This window comes from Glandiceps talaboti, chromosome 4 (genome assembly GCF_964340395.1).
Source record: "Glandiceps talaboti chromosome 4, keGlaTala1.1, whole genome shotgun sequence".
Lineage (NCBI taxonomy): Eukaryota > Metazoa > Hemichordata > Enteropneusta > Spengelidae > Glandiceps > Glandiceps talaboti.
This window is the reverse complement of record NC_135552.1, coordinates 17,749,771-17,774,171: the sequence shown is the minus strand read 5'-3', so window position 1 is coordinate 17,774,171 and position 24,401 is coordinate 17,749,771. Positions and strand designations below refer to the sequence as shown.

Here is a 24,401-nt window from a genome sequence, read left to right as displayed (position 1 = left end):
ACAACCAATAGGATTGAATATTTCATACTAATGTTGACTGGGGCTGATGACCAATAGAAAACAGGCTAATGATCACCAACAACCAATAGGAATGAAGATTTCATACATGTGATGAGTTGACTGGAATTATTTGTTTGACACTCAATCTTGTTAATTATTGTTATTTGTATTGCCAATTTTAAATCTCAAAGTACAGATTGGAGAACAAAAGTGAATTTTTGTTGACATGAAATCTACACACGTCATATTGCTAGTTTGAAATTGTTACTATACAGATTTGTAATGTACAATAATATACTTTACATTTTAGGTCATTCCTTTTATAACACATTCAATACATAAAAAGCACTCAAATATATAGTTAAGCCTTGATTGATACTCTTGAGTTGTTTATCTTAACACTATTTACACAAATAACAGTTCTGTTCTAAACATCACAATTATCACAATTTTACATTATACTGACTTTATATATAAATATCAGATCATTCTATGTATGGCTACAGGCTTATCAATTTCTACAAAAAATTCATTCTGGTTTCCGTAATTTTCTGTAATTTTTGGGGAACTTCCTTGCATTCTATCATCATTATTCTTAAAATCGTACTTTTCAGGATCAATCATGAGAGCACAATGGTATATTTTCTTTTGAAAGAAATCTCATTTTAATACCTATCTTACGTACACAACAATTGTCCAAAGTCACATTTGGTGATGGCAAAAAACTGCCATGCTGTCTGCACAATGGCCATCTTGAATGTTGCACCATGGGACGTGGTTGCAAACGGCCATCTGGAATGCTGCACCATGGGTAAATATATGACTACCAAATGCCCATCTTGAATGTTGCACCATGGGTAAATACATGACTACAAAATGTCCATCTTGAATGTTGCACCATGGGTAAATACATGGGTAATCACATTCTGGCAAGGTAATTGGCTGGCACATAACCCTGTTGTCCATCTTTTTCAACCAACCACCATTCTAGATTACCCTCTATGTCATGCATCTCAATAACGGTAACAAGTCCACCTTCTGTTAAACTAACCTCATTGGGACCGGTTCCTTCAAATGCCCACTCCGCATAGTAATACTACAAGCAGTAAAACAAGACAAAATTGGAATTAATCTATTAAAGTATGCACTGCCAGTCAGGGTATTGAGGCCATGCCAAACTTTAAATACTAACTCCTTTTACTCATTTCTCATGTTTAGTTTGCTGTTTCCCTTACACACATTTTCACACTGGCCAGTCATTGATTACAATCTTGGTAAAAAAATTGTTACTGTCATATGATAGCTTTTGCTTTATTTGAACTCTTCACACAATTGTATCTATTTACATCTTTCCTTTATCATACGGCAATTTAAAATATTTCACAACTCTATTTTTTCTAAGACATGCTGATCACGAGCTGTACTTAGAATGTGAAATGTTAGTGACTTACTTGAGGTTCAGGTTGTTGCTGTTGTTGGGGCTGTGACTGTTGTAGATAGGAGGAACCAAAGTCGTCTTCTGTAACTGAGCCAGTGTGAGATCGAGAACTGCTACTAAGATCTGATATTGAAGCAATGGGTGCTGTCTTGTACTCATCACCACATGGCTCTAAGAGAGTTGGTGGTACAAAACCCTGTGATGCTGTCGGGAATAAAGAGATCACAGTTACCATGGTTACTGACAGCTGTTTATCATTTGAAATGACAAGTGACACATTCTTATCCTCACACTATTCTGTATGCAAGGATATGATAGATGCAACCATAAAGGTACCATAGTAGAAATTCTAAAAGTCATTAAATGTAAAATGTATGGCCATCTCTTCTTCTCTGTCTTCAAATCTACTACACACTGTTTCTTCATTGGTACTGTACTGCATCTTTTCATTTATTCATTTTTTTTCTTCAAAGTCAACTTTTATTTAATATATCACTTTGAAAGAGCTACAAAACATTTACATAGCATCTTAGCGACAAACTCTTTTCAATATTTTGTTCTTCTTATTATTATTGATTATTTGTCAAATGTCCCCTCTTTCCAAAATTCTTGCTTCATTATTCATACATCTCTTGTCTCATTTTCTCTTTACATTTACTTCTCAATAACTGGTCAAAATCTTACACCTACTTCCACTATTGTCATATATCCATATGGCAAAAGTTTCATTTTCTCAAAAATGAAAATCTTACCTCCATTATCGACATACCACTTCTCATTTCCTCCCATAGGATCCTGTTTTTTAAGAATACCGACAACATCTGATTTTTTAATGCTGATATCCATGGAATCTTTAGCTGTGTAGTCTTGCGTTACTCTATACAGTGCATCTGTTGGATACCTTGACAGTAAATAGGCTCTGTGTGCATCATCCTGTGATGAGGAGTGTGACTGAAAAAAGATGAACAAACAGTTTGAAATAGAGAATACTGAAATAGAGTCACTTTAGAATGGCAAGTTGAAACTTTTGTAATGTGATGAAGGCAAGCGGGCAATACCATGAACAGAGACGAGGAGGCATAATAATTACATCATCTCTATGATCAAGTCATCAGCACTGTGTCACCTTAGCAAACAGACAGTTTGACAAAGCCTGTCAACCTGAACAAGTGAAATGTTACTCATAAATAATAAGAATGCTCGGTCGTGGTACAAGAATGTATTATCAGAGTAACTATGTTTTACCGACCAGATGAATGTATTTAATGATATTGTGATGGTTGATCCCTCTACTATTGTGCCCTGATCAAACAATGTATAAAATAGCTGAGTTATTTATCTCATCAGACAACTTCTGTCAGTTATTTATGATTCAATCCTGGTGGTTCTTATCAGTGGAGCCATACAGATCAGATAGAATCATTATTTTGTTCATCAGTACAGATAGAGCTACAGCTACAGCTCTGCCAAACAACTGAATTTCTACCAGACACATGATTTTCTTGTCCAAATTTTAATCCCCATCAAAAGACAATTTGATAAATTTGACAATTAGACTTACTTGTACTGATTTGGCTGGAGACGTCACTTTTTTTATTGATTTCTTCTCGCCTGACTTTTTATCAAAACTTCTTGGTACAAAAGTGAATCCCATCATTTTTTCTACACCTACTTGGTGTTTACAGTTGAAATGATCCAGTATATTTTCTCTTGAGGAATCTAGAATCATTGGTAGCTGTGAAAGATTCAAAACATTTCATGTTAGTGTCAGTTCTGAAATCTTGATATTGCCTCCAGGCACATGAAGTAAGAAGATGATGATGGTATGAAGGTATGCAATCCATGGAAACTTTGTAAGTTCTTCAACATTTCATTACAATTCTCTCCGATGCTAAAGTATGACCAATTGAGAACTTCCCAACCTCGAAAATCCGAGGTTAGTTAATATGCTAAGCTGGTAGAAATGTGTTAATTGGCCTCATCATCTATATCAACAGAAATAAAGAAGTGTCGGGTATTTGCATAATCTTCTTTTCCATCTTTTCATTGTATGCATGGTGCGCTCAGACCACTATAGAAAGTTGTCTTGCTGCTAGACGTTCGGGCTTTCTCCCGACGAAGTTCGCCGTGATGACGAACGCCCATCCTTGTCGTATTGTAAATTCGGAATAACACCTGAGGTCTAGCAGCTAGACTAGGACATGAGTAGCTGTGGCCAGATTCATAGGAAGTATTTATAGTAGGAGCACAGAAACTTCAAAGGCTTATTTATTCTTTATTGTCTAGTATAATGTCGTAGCGTTATTTTACAAATTGTGACGCGAACTTGGCCGCTGTATAATAAACACGCAGGACAATAGCCACCTTAGCTCTGAAATATGATTTGAGAACTCTCTGTCAGCAGTTGTGTCGCAGTTCTCTGAGTGCACATTTCCAAACTTTGACCCGTCTTTTTTACACCTGACCCCATGAAGACGCGACATTACACAAATATCCATTATCGGATAAAATCTGATTTTAGACTCTAGGTTAGATGCTTGCTCTGATTCACTTTTTATGATATTATCCTATAAAAAGTACTCTGTACGTGCGAAGAGTAATATTAGAGTCTAAAATTCGATTTTGTTGGCGTCTGTCAAATCGCTACCTAGTCTTGCTGCTAGATGTTCGTGCTTTCTTTCGATACTATAAGCGAACGAAGTTCGCAGTGAGGGCTTGCCTTGGATGTTCCATCCTCGATAGCGATGTTCGGTCGTGTGTCGTATTGTATCGGAAGAACATCCGAGGTCTAGCAGATAGACTAATCGCTACCATGAAAAGAGGCCAATGGTTTGCGTGATGTTGAAAATAAAACATCCATATGATTATTATATTGAAACGGCTTAGTGAATACACACAACTAGCACTATAAACGGAGATGTGTTCCAACTCAGACTCAGACCACTAATGAATATTTTCAGTGATCTGAGGTTACACAGACAAGGAACACAAAATTGCAGTCCCGTGCTTTTAAGTTTTATAATGTTTTGCACTCGCAAATCCGTGATCAAAGAATGTACACTTGCTATTGAATCCAGGATGAATAAAGTTTAAACGTTGTAAACCTTTCTCGAATATATTCTGACAGTGATGTTGAATTTGAGGGAAAATTCTGTTTGACAATAGAATAGACTAGCCAAGATTACTGACTACATAGCTCTTCAATGTAAGTGTGAGCAGTGAAGTGAAAACAGCTAGTGTACTTCCCGTTTCTCGGACAAGGCAACATTATATCGCCCTTCACATGCTATTGTTTGTAATTGATAAAACAAAAGGCGTTCTATGGAATATCATATCCCTTCGTCGCTAAAATTAACAGAGACGAGAAAATGACGGAAATGCAAGTTATCGAACATTCAGGACAAACACCTTTTTCAGTTAGAAAAACTTCCCTTTTTGAAATGGAGATTAGTCCCCAGCATCATTTTCACAAACCTGCGAAGAGGCCTTGATTGACACAACATTGTACAGTCATGGACACAGTCTATCTGAGAGACATTCCTTACTGTTCACAAATACAGACATTTCTACTAGGCTACATCCATTTCGTAGGGTCTATGATCCATCTCAGACCGGTTGACCACTAGTGGTCTGAGGGTCCATGTCGCCCTGCTTGCATACGGAGTAAGTCGCCTACAAAGAGACAGTTGTGAAACCTGGGCTTACCTGAAATGCTAGTAACTAAAGATTTAACGCATCTGTGTTCAAATACCAGCAATAAATCGACTGGAAAAGTTCCGATTTCGACACCTTTTGTGATCATACCAGCGACTACTATCGTCAAAAAGATGTAAAATGAGTACATATTCGACCGATTGCTAATATTTGATAGCTTTATAAAAAAATTATATGTAATTATTTTGTTATTGGTGCGAAAGTATTTCAAATTGTTTTCGCACTCGCTATAGGACGGTTACTTTTCGTAGGACGGTGTTGAGCGAAACGCGTGCACCGTCTGTAAGCAGGACTGTGAGCCATGGTACAACATCTGAGTACAGACAAGGAACACAGTTTCTTGCCTGTGATCTGAGGTACAACTACTGACCATTATCGGATTGAGAGGTGTCAACGAGTTCCAGCAAGATGCTTAGTTTAGACAAACAAGTTTTATTTACACATAGCCCCAAAGCATAGGCTGGTGGCGTTATTCACCATATGGGTACAGGTACAAGAAGGTGCTAAAAGGTGTTACTTTTAGCATCAGCAGAATTGTAATGGTAACTTGGCAGCACGACTAGGTAAAATCTGACACCATGCATGACTGTGTAAACGTTTGAATCTACAACGTAACCTCCTTGAAATAGCCCACTTCAGGGGGTACAAACTGTGAGAACCTAATAAAGCATTTCCACGGTGTGCCACTGTCATTGTAGTGTTCTTATCTATCTTATATATAGGATCTTAACTATGATCTCTTTATGTGTAAAAAAAAATCACACATTGCTGTTCTTTAGAATTCATGTGACCAAAGTCACGCTGTAGAGGGAGACTTGTCAGAAAATAATCTAAAAGTTTTTTTTTTCTCCACTTAAAATTTTACAACCATGAGTGAGTTGGCTATAATACCAATCATGGTCGTTTTAATGTACACTTCATTTTGACTTACCTTGAGTAATGGGTAAAGTCATTTTGACTTACCTTGACTAATGGGTAAAGTCATTTTGACTTACCTTGAGTAATGGGTAAAGTCATTTTGACTTACCTTGACTAATGGGTAAAGTCATTTTGACTTACCTTGAGTAATGGGTAAAGTCGTTTTGACTTACCTTGAGTAATGGGTAAAGTCGTTTTGACTTACCTTGAGTAATGGGTAAAGTCGTTTTGACTTACCTTGAGTAATGGGTAAAGTCGTTTTGACTTACCTTGAGTAATGGGTAAAGTCGTTTTGACTTACCTTGAGTAATGGGTAAAGTCATTTTGACTTACCTTGAGTAATGGGTAAAGTTGTTTTCACTTACCTTGAGTAATGGGTAAAGTCATTTTGACTTACCTTGAGTAATGGGTAAAGTCATTTTGACTTACCTTGAGTAATGGGTAAAGTCATTTTGACTTACCTTGAGTAATGGGTAAAGTCATTTTGACTTACCTTGAGTAATGGGTAAAGTTGTTTTCACTTATCTTGAGTAATGGATAAAGTCGTTTTGACTTACCTTGAGTATTGGGTAAAGTCGTATTGACTTACCTTGAGTAATGGGTAAGATCATTTTGACTTACCTTGAGTAATGGGTAAAGTCGTTTTAATGTAGCATCAAAGTGATCACGTTCAGCCTCTATAAATGATTGCACACATTCTTTAAGTAAAGTAACAGATAGACTGTAAAGTTTGGGTAGTTCATCCAATAACTGTGTATTCATTGCAGCATAATTCCTCTTGGCCATCTCTCTCTCATCCTTGATCTACAAAATAAAACAAGATCATTCTCAAATGTATAACTTACAAAATAATAATGTTGTAACAAACTTTCAGCAAATTGTCTGGTACTTTGTATATAGATCATAGATTTGGTACGAAACAATAGAAGTTTCATAGGTTGATGTGTCATGCCCTTGAAGTTGTAGGAGGGCCAGCCTAGGAAGTTGTCAGTAATTACTGGCATTTGCAGGTGATGATAAATGATCCAAGGTGTATTTCTGTAAATACCTGCATTCAGTGGTTGACATTTTAAATTTACTGGAATTTGAAAGGTGAAATTTGAATATTAGCTGCATTTGACAGACAAATTTTGAAGCAAATTTGCATATTGACTATTTTCATGATGAGGAATCTTTTTATTTGCATTAATAGGAACATTGTCATTCAACAACATTGATGATTATTTTTATTGAACAGATAAACATGGCATTTGTCACAGTGAATGTTGCTCAGAATTAAAATCCAATACATATTATTTTACTTTTAAATAAGAGCATTTTATTCTTAAGTTTTAAATTTTGGGAGTGAATTGATCCTAAATAATCTTGCTCAAAGAGTTAACTTCATAGGCTGGCAGGAGGTTTGAGAGGGTTGGGTGGTGGTGGAGGGGGGGGGGAGGGGTAGAGGTAAGAAGTACTGGTATAATGAAGTCAAGATTGATAATGTACACACAGTCATAAGATCTGTTGATGTTAGCTGTAGTATTAACAAGTATTAACATTCCAATAATCCAACCATTTCGGCAAATGCGACATACATTTTCAAGCTGGGAATCAATGTCTATATGTTCTTGTATTGGTAAAATATTTGGAAGGATGTCAAAGGTTTTTCAAGAAGTGTGACTTGAATTTCAATATATTTGAACCAAAGTGCTTGGAATAGCCCACTGAGGTGCAAAACTCACCAAACATTCACACTATTTTTATACTTATTTACTTCAGGTAATGCATTGCAAAACTAAAACCACACTCCCTACATCAGAGACTGTGCTAAAATGCTTCTTTTTCAGGTGTTATGACTGTCTAGTAGATTTCTCGATGAAGACGAAAAACTTGACACAAATTACACAGAAAGTTGAAGTGCATGGTTCATACCAATCCGAGACAGTTAGAGTGACACAGTGTTAAATTGAAGACAATATTGTACACAAACAGTAAGTATTAAAAGATTGGGAGAATTAATATGCAAGATATAATACTATAAGTAAAATACAGAGTCCAATGTACAACTATAACACTTCTAGGAGCATGAAATCAATATATATTGAACCATGCAGGGGAATGAACCAAACAAAGACACAGTCATATAAAAGATACCCATGCACTACTAAAACAGGCTAGAATACAACATAAATTCTATGACCTAGATTAGAATAGTCTACTACAATCACAACATTAATTTAGTGTTGAACGAAAGCCAACCTCTTTTGGTTGTTTCTCTTTCTCTTTGTCTTTTATTCCTTGATACTTGGAGCATTTAGGACTATCCGTGTCTTTGTCCTCATCTTTCTCCTTGTCTTTAGATTTAGACTGTAATGTGAGTGGTAAGGAACAGACACAGACACAGAGAGAGAGAAGACATGGTAGTAATAGATATTAGTACCACCATCAATATCACACCACCAACACCAACACACACACACACACAGAAGATATGGTAGTAATAGATATTAGTACTACCATCAATATCACACCACCACCACCACCACCACCAACACACACACAGAGAAGATATGATAGTAATAGATATTAGTACCCCCATCAATATTACACCAGCCACACACAGAAGACATGGAAGTAAGACATTAGTACCACTATCAATAGCACACCACCACCATCACCACCAACACACACACACACACACACACACACACACACAGAAGATATGGTAGTAAAATAGTTATTAGTACCCCCATCAATATCACACCACCAAAACACACACACACACACACACACACACACACACACACACACACACACACACATACACACAGAAGATATGGTAGTAATAGATATTAGTAATGTAACACACAACATAGGACACAGTAAGAGAAATCAAGACTTCCCTTTTATTCCCTACATCTTTACATCAAATGCTGACAGAAGATGACAGAGACCAATACCACACAATATAATATGACAGACATAACCAAACAAGACATCAAATGTATTAATAGAATTATTCTCTGGTATATACTGCCACATTTTAGTTAGCCAAGAATCCAGGCGATTGGGGATTTTGAATTTTGTTTTCCTCAGAAATAACATGGATTCCAGGCTAAATGGTAGTTGGATAGCAAATTGTCAGAACGGATCAATAAACCTGTTATACATAGTGACATACTCTATCTAGGATTCAATGACTTCCAGACACTTTTAACCACAGGCTTTTACATTTGAAAATAGAGGAAACCATTTTGGAAATTTTCTAAAATTTATCAGAAATTCTCTCTTTTAACTTCTCCAACCCCATCAATATCTAGCTTGAATGTAAAGGAAAGTATTTATGTCGTACATTTTACTAGATTCCTCTGTCCCAGCTATGATTGTTCTATATTATATACACACACTCCTAAGATAGGATACTTTAATAGTAACTCACCTTTTTCTTTTCATGGCCACCTTTTTCAGCTTTCTGTAAAACACTGTCATAGTCTAGAAGTTTGTCAAACCTTTTCTGTATTAGTTTATGAGGTCCTTGGAACATGATGAGGAGTTGATTGAGGGGTGATACCACCCTTTGTTGAACAAACAGTGTCTGTAAACAGATAAACACAAACCATAGAGCATATATAAGATATTTGGACCGTAGTAATAAATGAAAATTTTTTTATCTACAAAAAATTTCAAAAATTTCAAACACAGATGTGACACAACACGTTGTTTCTCACAGACTGGAATGGATACAACTACTTACATAAGTTTTGTATAATTTATTGGCTAAATCTCTTTGTGATCTACTATACTTGGCCACTTCATCTAAGTTAGATTGATTAGCATAGTAGTCTGCTATGTCTTCTGCTACTGTGGCTTGTGATGAAGTTGATTCCTACAATAAACAACAACAAACATAACATCAGTTATGACAAATACGGTCAATGTAAGCTATCATGTGTTCAATGCACTGATTCCTACAATAAACAACAACAAACAGAACATCAGTTATAACAAATACAGTCAATGTAAGCTATCATGTGTTCAAAGCACTGATTCCTACAATAAACAACAACAAACAGAACATCACTTATAACAAATACAGTCAATGTAAGCTATCATGTGTTCAAAGCACTGATTCCTACAATAAACAACAACAAACAGAACATCACTTATAACAAATACAGTCAATGTAAGCTATCATGTGTTCAATGCACTGATTGCGACATATTTGTCAGAGTAAACAATGCCAGATTTTTATGCATAAATCACAAACTGAAAGACTGGCTTGTAAAGCTTATACTTATGTTGGGATGAATGTGATGATATACAGATAGATAGCTATAACATTGGAATGGTTGCATTTACACATTAATGTATTTGGCGTCTAATTGTTATGGGTAGTATTTAACAACAAAACTAATGAACAAGAGATTGAACGAAGCCATACTCAATGCACGAACGCACACATGCACTCAAGCACACATGCACACAGACACATGCACACACACATGCACACACAGAAACATGCACACACAGACAGACAGACAGACAGACAGACATGCACACCATGTATGAGTGAACACTTAGTTGCTTGTAATACATACCTGTAATTTTTCTAAGTAAGAATTGACATCTTTTACAAATATCTTGATTGTCTTTTCCAAATCTCTAAACCGTCTCTCTTCTTCAATAAAATTCTCATCTATTGTCTGCAACACAAATATGAAAATTGATACAATTGGTTCAGAATGAAAAAATGAAAGAATACTCCTATGCAGTCTATATGGCTACACTGATAGGATAACACGAATGTGAGAACCTGGGATTGAATCTCTGGCCTTTAATTCACAAAACAGCATGCCTTGTAAAAACACACAACGTGTGTCTAACTTTGTAACTCATTTATGATGATTATTGACAACAGTATGATGTCTTGCTTACAACTCATTTGATGATTATCATACCAACAAAACAACAGTATGGTGTCTTGACTTACCTGTGAACCAAACCCTGTAACTTGTGAAAATCTTTGATTCATTCTCTGTGATTTCTTTTTGATGGAATGTAGATTCAGTTTACCAAGTTTGTTAGATATTGTGTCTGAATCAGACTTCCTGTACTTTAAAACTGTAAAGAAAACACACACAAATCTAGTCAGTAAGGAGCACTGTCATGAAGCGCCCTCACACATCGGTCAACCCCTGGTTAGAGCAGGCCAGTGAGGGCAGTGTGACTCGATATATCTTACAGTCTAACACAAATCTTGTCATCTAAAAATCATTTGTCTAGAAATGGAAGAACTTCTTACATTCCTTCTGACTGAGTTTACCAAGTTTATTAGATATTATGTTCAGATTTTCAAAAGATTATATATTTTTCAAATTTTACACATAGGACCTATCTGCTGGGACCTCCCTCGGTAGTCTATATTCCTTACACTGTGACCTGCTGGTGACCTTCCCAGCTGCAAGTGGTGCTGAGTAGCCCCAAGATAGCCAAATATTTGTGTTATGTATTTTGTTTTTATTTACTTGAGTAGTTAGATTTTTACCATGGCATTAAAGTTCCATATTTCAAAGACACAATTGCCTTTCACTACGTCATTCCACCTTTTTGACAAGGACAGTAACAGTTACCAAATATGCTAGGTAGAAATGTTCAATTAATTTTTGGAAGGAGTACAAATGATGATTCTTACCGAGATCTTTTCTTCTCTTGAATTCATTGATAGCACTGGCTACATCTGTCATTGTGTTGATGGCTGTTAGTAAATTGTGTTTGTCACCATGACCGTCTTCTGTTACCTACAACCAACACAAAGGTCAAAGGTCAAACTGACTTGCACCACAGCTGCCATATGATTAGAGTGACCTGTATCTTTGATATTTTATGACGCTTTTCAACATGGTGAATGATTCCAAGTTCAAAGGTCAAAATGATTTGTAACATAGATGCTGTGATTGGGGTGAAACTTCACTGTTGACATTGAACTTCCCAAGATAAATAAAAGATACAACATTCAACCTGGTCCAGTAACATTATCAATGCTGGATGCCAGGACATATTTAATTTTGAAATTTCCTGGTGACATGGGTATAAAATCTTGCCAAATCAATATTCATTAATATCCATTAAAATAAATGTACAGTTTTCCTCAATAACTAGACATATTGTATCAGAGGAGGCTGGACGGGTGCAGAGCATGATGGGAAAACATCAACTGTAGCTAAGAATTTGGTCTATGGGAATATAAAGGGACCCAAGGACGATAGGCCTTGGCTAACTGGGCTACACTCTTTCAATAAAATTTAAAAAAACCCTCAAAAACAACCCAACAACCAAATAGTATGTATATTTTTGCCATCCATCAGTAGTGTGGACTTTCATTTGTCCTAAATATGTAAACATGTTGTCTGACTAATAATTTAATTCATCGATATAAACATATTTTTGCCATCCACCTGTAGAGTACATAGACTTTGATTTCTTACTTTTTCCAAATTTGAAACTCCTTGTAACTGATATCTCACTGTGACAGAAAATGGTCCAGAATGCAACTCAATTCAACAATTCTACATTTTCTTCAAAGAAATGGTTCCATTCATTTCATATCCTTTTTCATTTGTTTTTACAAACAGAGACAATGATTTGATCAACCAACCTACACCAAATCTGAAGATAAAAACTTGACAATTATTGTATTTACCTTAATAAGTTCATTGAGCAGCAATGGATATTTCAGTATCCTTTGTACTGGCTTGATAAGGAATGACGCCAAGTCCCAACAATTTGTACTCTGCCTGTAAACAAAGAGGTGATATGCAATGAAGTAATCACATGACTCAAAATCGAACTCTAGTGTATAGATGTTGATACCCATACCATTTAGACTAGACTCTCTCACAGTCCTCAGAGCTTCGCATAGCTAAAACTTGAGGTTATTTTGTATGTACCGATATTTACTGCATAATTGTACTCGAATATCCCTGTACTGTGTGCCCTCATTGATCACATAGGGCTAACCTTTCATTAACGTGTTAATGTGAAGTTTTAGCTATGCGAAGCTCTGAGGACTGTGAGAGAGTCTACCATTCTTACTGGTAAAGTATGGGGTAAGAGGCATCATTACATATGTACCACAGATTACTTGCATATTGTGCGTGCACATACTATAATGGTATTAGCACTGCAGTACTGAAAACATTACTGCACTGCATACCTGTATGCAAATGATCATGCAATTAGTCCTTGTTCATAAATTTCACATGAATGCAATCATATTTTTATGAAATGTTGTTCACTTCACATCTTGGAATAAATATGAATGAATAGTCGGAGAGAGGCATTTATAATCTTAATTTTAGAAAGCTAATACTACTGTATTCCTTATTTCCTAAATACATGAATTCTGACAATCTGAAATCAGATTGTTCACCTAAACTGAGATATTTCTGTTTTAGAGCCAATTTCATACAATTATGATGAAATCTACTGTATTCGATATCACCAACTACCAATGGATAGACATCCTTACCTGACAATAGACAGTCCCTCATTGGTGTATCCCTTACCTGAAAATAGACAGTCCCTCACTAATGTATCCCTTACCTGACAATAGACAGTCCCTCTCTAATGTATCCCTTACCTGACAATAGACAGTCCATCACTGATGTATCCCTTACCTGACAATAGACAGTCCATCACTGATGTATTCTTGGATATCTGGATTGTCTTCATACTGATAGTGGAAAGCATACAACACAAACATGATTAAATATACCATAAACAGATTTTGAAATGAAGTGGAGTATCTGAACACATACAATCTACACTCAGATGTTTGATATCTGGGGATCCACAAAGTTTGCATATCCAAACAAAAACCAATAAATTTATCAATCACTACTGAATTTGAGTATAAATTGTAACAACATACATGTACTGGTACCATATCTTTGAGTTTGGAATATCAAAGTTGAACTTACAAAGTATGACATAAATGTGATGTGAAAGTGTGATGATTGTAAGCTATTAAATTCCACTTCGGATCAGGATTAATATCTAGGTGTGAAAATATAATATAATATGTTTATTATCACTACAGGCCACAGGCCTACGTGACCAAAAAATAATATAATACATCAAGCAGAAAGAGTGTAATGACATTAGCTGGCATAGAATTCCTCTCTTAAGTACATTGCTTTGTATATAAATTTACCAAGGTTTCTTAGTAATATTGCAGACTGCACATTCATTAAATTGAAAAACTTTTGACGTGTAGGAAATATCCAGTAATACTGAGGTAGTAAAGCTTCCCTCACTGTTTGATACAAAGGGCATACTAATAGAAAATGAAATTCATCTTCTATACCCTCTGAACATACTTCACATATTCTCTCAGTAACATCTAAGCCGCTGTGACGACCTTCCTGTATACGTAACTTATGACTCCCACATCGAATCCTCGCTAATGCATGTCTGTATCTTACATCTGAAAGCTGCAACAAATATTTTTCTGGTTCTAATACGCTCTTGAAATTACAGTATGTATTTAAAGACTCCTTGGAGCAAACATCAGAAAACCAATTTTGCTTATAAATATCGGATACGCGCTGACTGAACTCCGTTACGAAAGAAATAGTGTCTCCCACTCCCTGTGACACCCAAACTATACCAAAACCGTAGTATTGCAAAATATTTTTTACTTCTGTTGCCCAAGACGTGTGACCACTTTCGTCAATTTTCAGCATCAATTTATAAGCATGTTTGGCAACTCTGTTATCGGGGAGTTCAGTAAGACGTAGCCAGTACTTTATACATCTCGTCAATGATTTTACAAAAATTGGCGTTCTGCCACAATCCCCAAGTACCGCTTCATTTGTAGTGTTTTGTCGCACTCCAAGAAAATGTTTACAATATTTAAGTTGTACCATTTCAATTTGCATAAATTGCTGAAATCCCCAAAGCTCAGAACCATACAAAAGAATAGGCAAGATTAGACTATCAAACAATTTAAAATAAACCTCATGGGTTATAACGCCAACTTTACGCTCAAAACTAAATATAGAAAACATTGCTTTACGGGCCTGATCAGCTAGATTACTAACTGCCTTAGACCACTTATTTCTACATGATAACAACAGTCCTAAATAGTTATAGTAGCTAACCACCTCGATACTCGTACCATTTAAATGCCATATTTCGTTCCTTGAACTATGACCTCCCTTTCGAAATGTTACAACCTTTGTTTTCTTAAAGTTTGCTTTAAGTTTCCACTTGTCACAGAATTGGCCCAGACAGTTAATCAAATGCTGCAAACCCACAACTGTGTCAGCAAATATCACAACATCATCTGCATAAAGCAGGACAAATAAATCAAACATGTCTTGTGTAAGCTGCACCCCCTTAAATCCTGCTTTTGTAATTATTTGGTAAAGTTCATCGATGAAAAGAGAAAAAAGTACAGGGCTTAGTACGCTTCCTTGTCTAACTCCGATACCACAATTGAAATACTCTGAAATCCCCCTATCCAATTTAACACATGACTTCACATCATCGTACATGGACTTGATGATATTAAACATTTTACCCGAAAGACCAATTGATTGTAGTTTAATGAAAAGATAATGGTAATTAACAGAATCGAAAGCCTTAGCGAAATCAACAAATAAACAGAAGAATTTACCCCTGCGTCTACGCAGATAGTTTTGAATTATGGCATACAGTGTGAAAATATTATCCATAGTAGAGAAACCCTTTCTAAAACCACTCTGACAACTGGAGATAGACCCGATGTCTTCAGCCCAAACGTACAATCTCTTATTCAAAATGGCACAGAACACTTTCCCAAACACATCTAGTAAAGTTATACCCCTGTAATTATTCGGATCAGACCTGACACCGTTTTTATACAGTGGTATGATAACCCCTCTACACCACCCCTCAGGAAAGACTCCAGTTTCAAAAATGTCGTTGAATAAATCACTCATTAACGGCAATAGCCTGTTGACAGTACATTTATAAAACTCTGAAGGTATACCATCTGGACCCGCAGCTTTCCCCTTTTTCAGCTCACTCACAGCTGTTAAAATTTCCTCATCAGTAATTCTAGCATTCAAAAGATCTACATTTACTTGTACAGATTCGGAATTCAAATGTCTATACTCATTTACATCTTCAAATGTGTCTCCAAACGACATAGTTTGGGGATTATGCAACCTGGAAAAGTAATCTATCCACTGTTGTCCTGAAATTGGCGCACTTTCAAAACCACCTTTGCGATACCGCTTTATTACTGACCACATGCCGACAGTCCCAGCCACAGATCTCCAGTCGTCGCGATATCTGTTAAACTGTATGTCCGTGTAATTTTTCTTCTTTTCTCTACAAATAGATCTAAATTTATTGCGATTCTTTCTGTAAGTGTCGAATGATTCCGTTGAGCGATTTTTTCTAAACTCTTTCAGACTGTGAAAATGGTTGTGTAGCAAAGCTGTAGATAAACATTGTACACAAAAAAAGAATGATTCCATGTAATCTTTATTAATATTAACACTAATGTGATGACCAAGGATTGAAGCATGGCCCTTTAACTGTGGAGATTGGTGAAATGAATACACCCTGCATTAGATTAAGTCCTATCTTCATTTGGTATGACATGGCAAGTCATACTAAAAACTCACAAATGACACACATTTCTCACCTTTTCTAATAAGGCAATTGCATCATCATGGTTTCTACAATATTGGGAATAAACATCTTCAAGCTCCTTGGAATAGTTGATAAAGCACATACCTACGGAAGACAAGATTTTCAGACTAAGTAAGCACTACAAGTTGATGTTATTATCAATTCTGTATGTCAATGAATCAATGAATCAACCAACCAACCCACCAACCAACCCACCCACTGATCCACCCAACCTACCAACCTATTAACCTACCAATCAATCATCAATCAGTAGATTAACCAATCTTTCATTTAATCAAACAACCATACAACCAATTAACCAACCAGTTAATACAAGTCATCAATATTAAAAACTCACCAGTTAACTGGTCTTCTGCTGGTTTACTAGCTACACTGTCTTCTAAATTCTCTAGGAACCGTTCTGACACATCAATAACTTGTTCTACATTACCAAATAATATATCCAGCTCTACTCCCCTTGCCTGTTATAGAATGAAAGTCAATGATAGTCATTAAATACACTTGACAAATTATTAAGTTATACATTTCAGTCTCATATTATATCATATGTTTTCCTTTCAATTTTGTGTACAAAGATTTCAATGTTTCCTTCATCAAGTTCTACTTTATATCTCCTATCATTTCATCACTGGAAAGGTCAGAAATAGAACATGTGACCTGTTTCATAGTTTGGAAATCATTGTAGTGTTATAATAACAATGGTGACATAAATTTTCTGTTCAAATTCTGTTGAGCTGTGCCAATGTCTACTACTAAATTCTCCATATCCTGCTAGCTATAGAAAGTGATAATAATGCCAATGGAAAAGAACTTGTCACTCATTATTTAAAGACAAGCTACACACTAAAAAAGAATTTAAAACACTCATTCATAGATAAGTAGAAAAGAAGAAGAAAGAATCTGTCACCAAAAAGAAAGAATTTACTGTTGAATTAGTATTTTGTTGCACTCTACTATAACTGCAATTTAGCCAGACATTGCAAAGTGCCTATGCAGCAGTAAATGCAAGACAAAGCCAGTGATGAAGCCAGTGACAATGCCAATGACAACACTAGTGACAAAACCAGTGACAGTGCCAGAGACAATGCCAGTGACAATGCCAGAGACAAAACCACTGGCAATGCCAGAGACAAAACCACTGGCAATGCCAGAGACAAAACCAGTGACAATGCCAGTGACAATGCCAGAGACAAAACAGTGACACAGCCAGTGAGTGCCAGAGACAAAACCAGTGACAATGCCAGTGACAATGCCAGACAAAACCAGTGACAAAGCCATTGACAATGCCAGAGACAAAACCAGTGACAAAGCCGTGGCAATGCCAGTGACAATGCCAGAGACAAAACCAGTGACAAAGCCAGTGACAAAGCCTCTGACAAAACCAGCGAAACACAGAAGCCCAAGTGCACCCTGAAAAGTAAAAATCCTTGTGCCATTGAATAATTCCCATCACCCTGCTAATAAAAGAGCTTTGTAGGATTAGAATATAGATATCAGTTAATATATGTGTCAGTAAATAGTCAAATTGGGAAAATAGAAACACAAATCAAACACTTCAATTCATATTATGCATGCTATGTGTTTGGAGAGTATGATTAGTCCTACAAAGAAAATAATACATGCAACTTTACAGGGTACAGGAGATCAGATTATTAAAAGCAGTTGTATGCCGATGAAACAGTACTGTGGATAAATATCTTTTTTGAGTTTCCAATATATTTAATTATTTTTAGGTCCTTGAAGATTGAAATAAAATGTTAACTTCTATTTGTTCAATGATTTTGTTGAGTCTTGGATCAAACAATCTTGGTGTCTATGCATCATATATGTACTGATCTTACTTTTTAAAACAAATTTATCATTTTACTTGGACAGTAGAAGTGACAGAATAACTACGCTGTTTATTACTAATGTACAATGAATGACAACTGAAAGGTTCTGTTGCATTTTTAGAATCATGTATCCATAGTTCACACTTCTCATAATTGTCTTTGCATACAATATGCTATTGTATTCTGACCTCATGTTCCTATATGAACAATTTGGGAAAACAAAGAGAAAGTTGAAAACAAATATAGCATTCATTACAGTGTAAGGGATGTGTGGGTTTGTTAGGTTGGTGTTGTTACTGGGACACTACTGCAGTGCCAAGAGACAGAGAGACAGAGAGTGGTTGATACCTGCATGTGATGGCCACAGGGTGGAGACAGAGTGAGAATAAAATCAAAAGGTAAAATGAGTAGAAAGTAAAAGTGGAAAAAATGAAATAAAACACACAATGGGTTTGGAGTTCTTGTTCTTATTATTGTCTTCTTGGTTGGCTTCTTGTTGTTTGTGTGCTGCTATGGCCCTGGCAAGTAGTGTCTGGAACTGAAATAACATCACAATATACACAGTCATGTCAACATGCAGGTTTATGCTGGGTATGTAAGTATGATGCATGTAAAACAGGCAATATTTTCTGTTATCATATACCAGTTACTAGAAAAACAAAAGATTGAACACTTTGGCCACTTGAAGTGCTGTTCATAAAGTGAAGACCCAAGTTGTTAAACAGACATTGTTTATCTTTTGTTTTTTTCCATGTTTTCCAAAACATAGTCATATTTTTAGCTAGTTGAAATAGCCCTGCCTTTCAGTTTTACAAGTTATGTTAATGTTCTAAAGAAGATTTTTTTTACAAGCATTCTGTTGATTTCTCTTTGTATTGCCACATAATATTGACATCAGTCACAACATTCTGGCTCTAATTTCTCCATAATCTGGGGTCACCTCATGTCACATTTGTTTTAAAAATAGCTATAAAGTGTGTATCCAGAATACAGCATATTTAATGTACATTCGACTCATTCACAAGTTTGCTACTCAACAAAGAAAATCAGTTTCACAAAAACTTTCAACATAGTAAAATTAATTGGCATTCGAAGCAAAGGAATCATTTTCATCATCAATGTTGTTTCACTTTGATTTCTTATACAGTATGTAAAATTGGTGAAACATGTTTTTTTTTTGTTTTTTTTAAATCTTAGATATTACACATAGACAACACTGGCCTGGAAGATGAAATGTGGTTCAGACAACACTTAAAAGTTAGAAACAAACTGAATTATCGTAGTATACGACTATATTAAAGTGGCCATATGGATGAGAAGTGAGTATTTATTTTGGGTTTTAATTTATAAAAACAATTTTATCATGGCTTTCTACTTGAAAAATCAACATGAAACAACATATACCAAGTCCTTGTTTGTAACTCAATAAATGGCAAAAGACCGGTACGTAAAATGTAAAATGTTTGTTATTGTATGTACAATAACAAAGTTTTTGACACGTATTTTAGCTTTTTGCAATATATTGAGTTACAAACAAAGACTTGGCATATGTTGTCTCATATTGATTTTTCAAGTAGGAAGCCATGACAAAATTGTTTTATAAATTAAAAATCCAAAATAAATACCTAATCCTCATCCATATGGCCACTTTAATTGTTGTAATGTTGGTGTGAAATATCAAATAATGAAAGACAATGTCTGAAAAGACAAGAAAATGTTGTTTCTTTCTTGAGAAGGAAATAGAATATGTTATGCAGCGTTGTATACAATCACATCACATAAATACAACATTCAACTTACAGATAAATATATCACTATTATATCAAGTATACAATGGTAAGAGAGAGATGAAACATACTAAATATACCAGGTATAAAATGACATAGAGATGAAACATACTAAATATACCAGGTATAAAATGACATAGAGATGAAACATACTAAATATACCAGGTATAAAATGACATAGAGATGAAACATACTAAATATACCAGGTATAAAATGACAGAGAGATGAAACATACTAAATATACCAGGTATAAAATGATATAGCCTCGGAGATGAAACATACTAAATATACCAGGTATAAAATGACATAGAGATGAAACATACTAAATATACCAGGTATAAAATGACATAGAGATGAAACATACTAAATATACCAGGTATAAAATGACATAGAGATGAAACATACTAAATATACCAGGTATAAAATGATATAGAGATGAAACATAATAAATATACCAGGTATAAAATGACATAGAGATGAAACATACTAAATATACCAGGTATAAAATGACATAGAGATGAAACATACTAAATATACCAGGTATAAAATGACATAGAGATGAAACATACTAAATATACCAGGTATAAAATGACAGAGAGATGAAACATACTAAATATACCAGGTATAAAATGATATAGCCTCGGAGATGAAACATACTAAATATACCAGGTATAAAATGACATAGAGATGAAACATACTAAATATACCAGGTATAAAATGACATAGAGATGAAACATACTAAATATACCAGGTATAAAATGACATAGAGATGAAACATACTAAATATACCAGGTATAAAATGATATAGAGATGAAACATAATAAATATACCAGGTATAAAATGACATAGAGATGAAACATACTAAATATACCAGGTATAAAATGACACATAGAGATGAAACAATCTAAATCTTACCTTTTGGTCTTTTAAGGAGCCAATGAAACCTTCATAACATAGTTTGATGTCTTTGACATAATCTCGTTCAGTCTGCAGTAGTTCTTTTGTCACTTTCTCTCTCTTCTCCACGTTTCTTCTCTTCATATCAGCGATAGGATCTGGTTTTAGTTGACGTAACTGACCTTTAAATGGATAACAAGGATAACATGATAAATGAACTCTGTGTATTTTTACAAAAAATCTTTTCAACAATGGAGATAATATAAAAGCTCTGTACAATTATAACAGCACTTTTGAATATTAATGAATAGAAAAGGCGCTTTAGAAAATAAATAAAATCAAATCAAAATGAAATTAACCCCATGCAGACTGTTACAGCAGTTTCCTCTACTTTCTGACCAGTGACATGGCCATACAACTACGATACATTACTATAAATCACATGGAAGATTTTCAAACTCCTTTGGAGCATCGAGCACACAGTCCCCACTAACACTACACGACAGGATGAATTTCTTCTCATTACAATCACATCCTATCAGGTACCCATCATACAACTGCAGGGCTCGAAATTCCCGCCGGCCCAGCGGCCCAGGGCAGGTGAAAAGTGGTGCTGGGCCGGTAAAATTTATGCACACCTGTCCAGTTGGGCCGGCGCTTTTTTTTGGAATACTTTATTATAAACTGCTTATTCTAATTTGGTCAATAATTGTTATCGCAATCGTTTTGGGGTTTTATTTTTTGTCGATTTGTCTCTTGTAACTTAGCTTGTTTCGATCAAACCTAAGTTTCTTCATTTCCGCATTGCCTAATGCCAGAATGCAATGACCTTTCAACCTCTCCATATATGGACACGCGTCATAGGTACGTATTGGTTTGATTTGCATATCAATAGCAACCATGTGTTTCACTCATGTGACCAGCCATGTCATGTGTTCATGAAGTAGTATTTACCTCAGCGGGCCCTGACCTCGAAGTGACGTTACGTATACTAATGAAAGCTGTTGAATAAACATGAGCTTATTAAAGTTTGGATTTACGAAGTCTTCAAACAATGATACTCCAAATGAAAAGAAGAAGAAGCAAGAAAGAAAAGAAAGTGAGGGTGGTGACGGCGAGAAAGCTGGGAAGTTGCGTATGGAGAGTGATAATTTAGTGGCAATACCAAGTACATCGAAAGAGACTGAAAAGTCACACAAAGATGATGACGGAGATAGCAAATCGACAACGTTTTGGAAGCAGGATGAAAGGAAAAGAAAGCGAAAATTCCGTGAAGAATGGGAGAAAGAATATAAATGGTTGAAAAGAGAAGAGAACGTTTGCCGCAGTTCACCGAGTATCGACTCATTTAGATGCGTTACTACGTATTGTATTGGATGGGCCAGAGAGTGAGGCTATGTTGCGATCAGGGCATTAGACAGGTGGCTCAATAGTGGTACTTACCATAGAAGACTTGATCTAAAGGACTAGTAACAAAATTAGTGAAAGGTGAATTGGGCAGGTAAAATTTTGGTTGGGCAGGTAAAATTTTCAATCACCTGCCCAATGGGCAGGTGGGAAAAAAAACGAATTTCGAGGCCTGAACTGTAATTCCAACCATGCCCAATGACATTTTAGCCGATGTGATTAATTCCAACCATGCCCAATGGCGTTTTAGTCGATGTGATTAAACACAAATCATGTATTTGATTTTCTGTAACCTATTTTGATTTATAGAAAACTTAGGATGGCAAAGCAAAGCATAGCATAGAATCCAATTAAGAATAATTGTATAACTTGACATCCACAATTTCTACTTACTTGTTACAGAATTTTGTTCTTCAGTCAAATTATCAATCTGTGTAGAGCAGTCTATTAATTGTTGATTCACACTTTCTCTGTTTTCTTCACTCACTACTTTCAGCATTTGATCAAGTCTAGCTCTGGTTTCCTTGTTGGCCTACAGATATGATGGTGGTAAAAATTAACAAACAAACAAACAAACGAACAAAAAAGCCTGGCTCGTCTTTCCTTGTTGGCCTTCAGATAGCATGAGTGGTATAACAAACAAACACACAAACAAACAAACAAAAACACAGACAGACAGACAGCCACACAAACAAACAAACAAACACGCCTAGCTCTAGTTTCCTTGTTGGCTTTCAGATAGCATGAGTGGTATAAAAAACAAACAAACAAACAAACAAACAAACAAACAAAAAACACAGACATACAGACAGCCACACAAACAAACAAACAAACACGCCTAGCTCTAGTTTCCTTGTTGGCTTTCAGATAGCATGGGTGGTATAACAAACAAACAAACAAACAAACAAACAAAAAACACAGACATACAGACAGCCACACAAACAAACAAACAAGCCTAGCTCTAGGTTTCCTTGTTGGCTTTCAGATAGCATGGGTGGTATAACAAACAAACAAAAAAAAACACCCAACAAACAAACAAAAACACAGACACACACACACACACACACAGACATACAAACAAGCAAGCCTAGATCTAGTTTCCTTTTGGTCTGTAGATAGAATAGTGGTAAAATTAACAAACAAATAAACAAACACTAAACAAATACTTTATCACTGACTTTACAACATAACAATCATATATGCACGCCATACTTTAATCTTTCAATTATGTCTAGGAATTCTAAAAGCAATAAAACATTAAGAAACCAACTGTATTTATTTGTGATTACAATCCTTGGTATTAAATAATACCTCTCCTTTCTTAAGGTCAAGATGACATAAATAGTCAGAAAAATGGTTTAATAAACATGTCATTAATAATTTAGGTGTGGCCACTACCATAGACATGCAGTTAGCAGAGTGTATGATCTGTAGACTCTGTACTGATCACTGAATGATGACCAGGCTGCATTGTGTTCATGGTTAACATTGACTAGTTTACGCTGACAATGTCTGAACAATCACAGTTTCTACCTTGTCTGTGGAACAATAGACAGTGTGAGTCACACACACCAAAGAATTTGTAATTTAGGTCAAAATCTTTACCTGTGTTCCAATTCAATTTACAACATATATATACAGTACATTGTCATACCTTTACAAGACATTGTCAGCATTGACAAGTGAACTCTGACTGACCATGTCTGAACAAATACTATGTAC

General features: G+C 35.5%; 1 protein-coding gene across 1 annotated transcript; it reads right to left on the bottom strand.

Annotated features, from left to right (window-relative positions):
* Positions 1–497: 497 nt before the first annotated feature.
* LOC144434256 (uncharacterized) lies at positions 498–23,164 on the bottom strand. Its single transcript, XM_078122710.1, has 18 exons — positions 23,073–23,164; positions 21,291–21,454; positions 19,034–19,126; positions 17,094–17,217; positions 16,749–16,840; positions 14,752–16,638; positions 13,729–13,784; positions 12,753–12,846; positions 11,745–11,850; positions 11,043–11,173; positions 10,651–10,755; positions 9,807–9,938; positions 9,492–9,647; positions 6,692–6,868; positions 3,000–3,173; positions 2,129–2,389; positions 1,452–1,685; positions 498–1,096 (listed from the first exon to the last, which is right to left on the bottom strand). The coding sequence occupies exons 2-18, from the start codon at positions 21,414–21,416 to the stop codon at positions 920–922; spliced, it is 4,125 nt and encodes a 1,374-aa protein (XP_077978836.1). The 5' UTR covers positions 21,417–21,454; positions 23,073–23,164; the 3' UTR covers positions 498–919.
* Between the last annotated feature and the right edge of the window lie 1,237 nt (positions 23,165–24,401).